Below are 3,508 nucleotides of genomic sequence, written 5' to 3'. Positions count from 1 at the left end.
CTGGTGTTTAGGGTGGGTGCTGGATTGTAGGAGGTTTTCTCCTGAATGTCTGTTCCACACAGCTTTAGGTCTTCCATTTCACTACCCCTCAGTGCTGTTACTTGTTAATTGTACAAGTACAATTTTATTTAATTGTCCAATTGTTTTTTTAGCCTGGTTTTGGGAGCAGACAGCAGGTGGCAGTTTGCGGAGAATATCTCAGTTGTTTTGTTTATCTGCAGTCTTAGTCAAGCACCATGTTCCCTGGATCCCCAGAGTTGGGCTATCTCAGTGATCCTACCCCACCCTCAGTTGTGGGTCTGGAACCAGCTCATATTCCTGCCCCACCCCCAGGATAGAGTTTTTTGCAGTTTCCTTCCCACAGTTACACTGGGTTTCTCCGGTGTCCTAAAAGCAACAATGCACTAGTGATTTAAGTATTTGTCCCACATGAGAGATGGGGAGAAGAAGGACTTGTGCCTTTCCCACAGTGGCAGCTGTTCCCCTCCCCCAGGTCTGCTCTGTGATGGAGGCTTTCTTGGGATTCTCATCCTGCCCCCAGTCTTTTTGTGAGCACTTGATGAGGTCCATAGAGAAAAATTCCAAAGTGCTGTGAAGTCCCCTTGTGTCTGCAGCTTCCTGGGGTTATATATTCTCCAACCTAGCCCACATTCAGCCGTTAGCGATTTGTTAAAAATTGTACTCAAATTCTACTTATCAGTGGGTCTGCCCCTGTAAACAAGTAGTTGAGTCTCATTGCTCCTTGGAAGCACCTGTTTTTCTTTAGACTTCATGTTGGTTGATTGCCCTGAGTGCTCTGATAGGCTCAAGAAAATTGTGAATTTGCATACTGGCATTTTTTTGTGGTTGTTAGAGTGAGAATGATGCTCTTTCCAGCTTCCTACATCCTATGCAGAACGCAAAAGTCCTGTTTCATTCATCTTTAACTGTATGTCATTTATTTTCTCTGGACCTCAGTCATAGGAATAGTATGCTAGAAAATCTCTAATGTGCCTTCCATCACACATGTTGCAGTAAACAAAACAGCTTCTAAAGAAGCCACAGTTTTATATTTACTTTTGTTCCCTGTTCCTTATCACAGCTGCAGCAACTAACTTTATAGAGAGAAACAGGATATAAGAAAATTCAAACTCAAATTCTATATAATAATTTCTATCAGCACTAGATCTAAAATCATAATATGGCCTGACTTTCTAGATTACCCTCTATTCATTAGCTTCAAGACAGCAAACCAGTTTCAATTCAATGAGTAGCACAGGGATCCTGGAATTCATTTTCTCCTTAGTTAATTGTCATCTCTAATATTTATTTCCTTTCATGCTGAATTTTGTGACTCTTTCAACACATTCTTGGATGTTTCCACTACTCTCTCATGTTCCCTTCTTCCCATGATCTTTGGCAACTTTGAAAAAGCCTAGAAGTTGTTCCTGCCAGAAAGTGTTTGTGTCTCCCTGGTTCTATTGCTCAGATTGTGGAGTGCTTTATCTTGAGTGTAACTGTTGGAAAGGCATAAAGGGTAAAAGTCCCATCTACCAAATCCACCAACTTCACAGCCTCTCTGAGTCCTTCATCACAAGGGGAAGTCTAAAAGACGGCCTTTTCCCCCTTGGATATTCCAGCTTGAACAAAAAGCATTTTTAAATCCATAAATCAGTCCAGCCAGAAAACAGCCTCACACAGTTCCCAAACTGTTGACTGTTGCGTGGCAATATACACATGGCATTGATGAATCCCTGACCTGGCATTTCCTCCAAGTCTCATACAATTGATTACTGGGTTTTACAGACCACAGTTGGCTACTACATAGAAGCCAGCATCCTGGGCTCTGGAGAGCTTTGCCTCATGCCTTTTCAGATGCTCCTTTTCTATTTATTTTTATGTCTTACTCTAGTCCCTTTTCTTTTGTAATTGATGACTGTCCAGGCTTAATGTTTAGCCACATAGGGAATTAACAGATGACCCAAGGCAATGGTTTCATTGTTATGGACTCAAAACACTGCCATTACACTGGAGAATACAGAGTTTAATGGTTTCTCCCCTCTAGTGTGAAATCCAACTGTTGTTTGATGGCAGGAAGCCATCTGATGGTGTGGTGTGAATCACCCCATATCCTTCCAGTCTTTTTTTCCTTCTTTTAGGTTAACAACAATTGGGTTCTATTACTTATGACCCAAAACCTTAACTGATAAGTCCTCATCAACTTAAAAAGTGTTCAGGTCTCTCCATGCCTTACAAGAGTGAGATGAAACTAGAGGTAGAGATATGAAGTCTTCTAAGGTTTTTTTTTTTTCTTTTTTTTTTTTCTTCTAAGGTTTTTAAAAGGATGCTAAGTTTTATCTGAAGAAAAACAGAAAAGCACAAAATAGTTTTAGCATGAGTGTATTAGTCAGGCTTCTCCAGAGAAACAGAACCAACAGAGGAGAGAGAGAGAGACATGGCGAGAGATACTTACTATAAGGAATTGGCTTATACAATGAAGGAGGCTAGAAGTTCCCAAATCTGCCAATCTGCCATCTGCAAGCTGGAGACCCAAGAAGCCAATGTGTGGTCCCAGTCTGAGTCTAAAGGCCTGAGAACAAGGAGCTCCAACGGTAGAAGTCCCAGTCCGAGGGTAGAAGAAGACTGATACCCCAGCTCGGCAGTCAGGCAAAGAGCAAATTATCTCTTATTCAGCCTTTTTTTTTTTTTTTTTTTTGACCATGCAACAATGTCTTTTATTACGTATGGGTTTTTAAAATTATTTCTGCAATCTCTCCATACACAGGCAAAAAAAAAAGTATTGTTTTGCATATTGGAACTTGCAGACCTGATCACTGCATAGAGAAGGGAAAATGATCCCTACAACACACTTAACCAGGAGGCCAATTCATCTGCCGACCTCCAAGAACATGGAGATGAACATGATAGACAGACTGTCCCCCATCTGAACCTTCATTCACCACCATTCGATAACCCTTCTTCAGGCCCAGATCAGCAGCACATTTCTTGCCAACAATCATTAAATGTCCAAGAAGACCTTCATCGTCATCTTCTGCTGCAGAAATCTGGGATATATGTTTCTTGGGTATCACCAGAAAATGTGTTGGTGCTTGAGGGGAAACGTCATGGAAAGCAAGACCCTGGTCATCCTCATAAATGATTTTGGCTGGGATTTCCTTGCGAATGATCTTCCCGAAGATCGTGTCGCCACCAGGCCGGGCGGCCTGAGCCTTAGCGATCTCATCTGCCATCTTGGCCTCCCTCCCGCATGGCCGGCCGGGGAGAAGGTCGGGAGGAGGCTTATTCAGCCTTTTTGTTTTATTTAGGCTCTCACTGTATTAGACAAGGCCCACCCAAATTAAAGAGAGCAATCTGCTTTTACTCAGTCTACTGATTCAAATGCTAATCTCATCCAAAACACCCAGAAATAATGTTTAACCAAATATCTGGGCACCCTGTGGCCCTGTCAAGTTGACACATAAAATGAACCATCACAATGAGGGAGACACCAAAGATGGAAGTACTTAGT

At 42.1% G+C, this 3,508-nt stretch overlaps 1 protein-coding gene across 1 annotated transcript; it reads right to left on the bottom strand.

Moving 5' to 3' along the window:
• Positions 1-2,692: 2,692 nt before the first annotated feature.
• Positions 2,693-3,272, bottom strand: LOC118902232 (histidine triad nucleotide-binding protein 1-like). Its single transcript, XM_036866340.1, has one exon. The coding sequence runs from the start codon at positions 3,228-3,230 to the stop codon at positions 2,850-2,852; it is 381 nt and encodes a 126-aa protein (XP_036722235.1). The 5' UTR covers positions 3,231-3,272; the 3' UTR covers positions 2,693-2,849.
• Positions 3,273-3,508: the final 236 nt, after the last annotated feature.

The sequence above is a fragment of the Balaenoptera musculus genome, chromosome 10 (genome assembly GCF_009873245.2).
Source record: "Balaenoptera musculus isolate JJ_BM4_2016_0621 chromosome 10, mBalMus1.pri.v3, whole genome shotgun sequence".
In the NCBI taxonomy this organism is placed as follows: Eukaryota; Metazoa; Chordata; class Mammalia; order Artiodactyla; family Balaenopteridae; genus Balaenoptera; species Balaenoptera musculus.
This window is presented reverse-complemented; position numbering and strand designations above follow the sequence as displayed.

Excerpts from the sequence above, each read along its gene's own strand:
- LOC118902232 (XM_036866340.1), bottom strand. The coding sequence starts at position 3,230 with ATGGCAGATGAGATCGCTAAGGCTCAGGCCGCCCGGCCTGGTGGCGAC.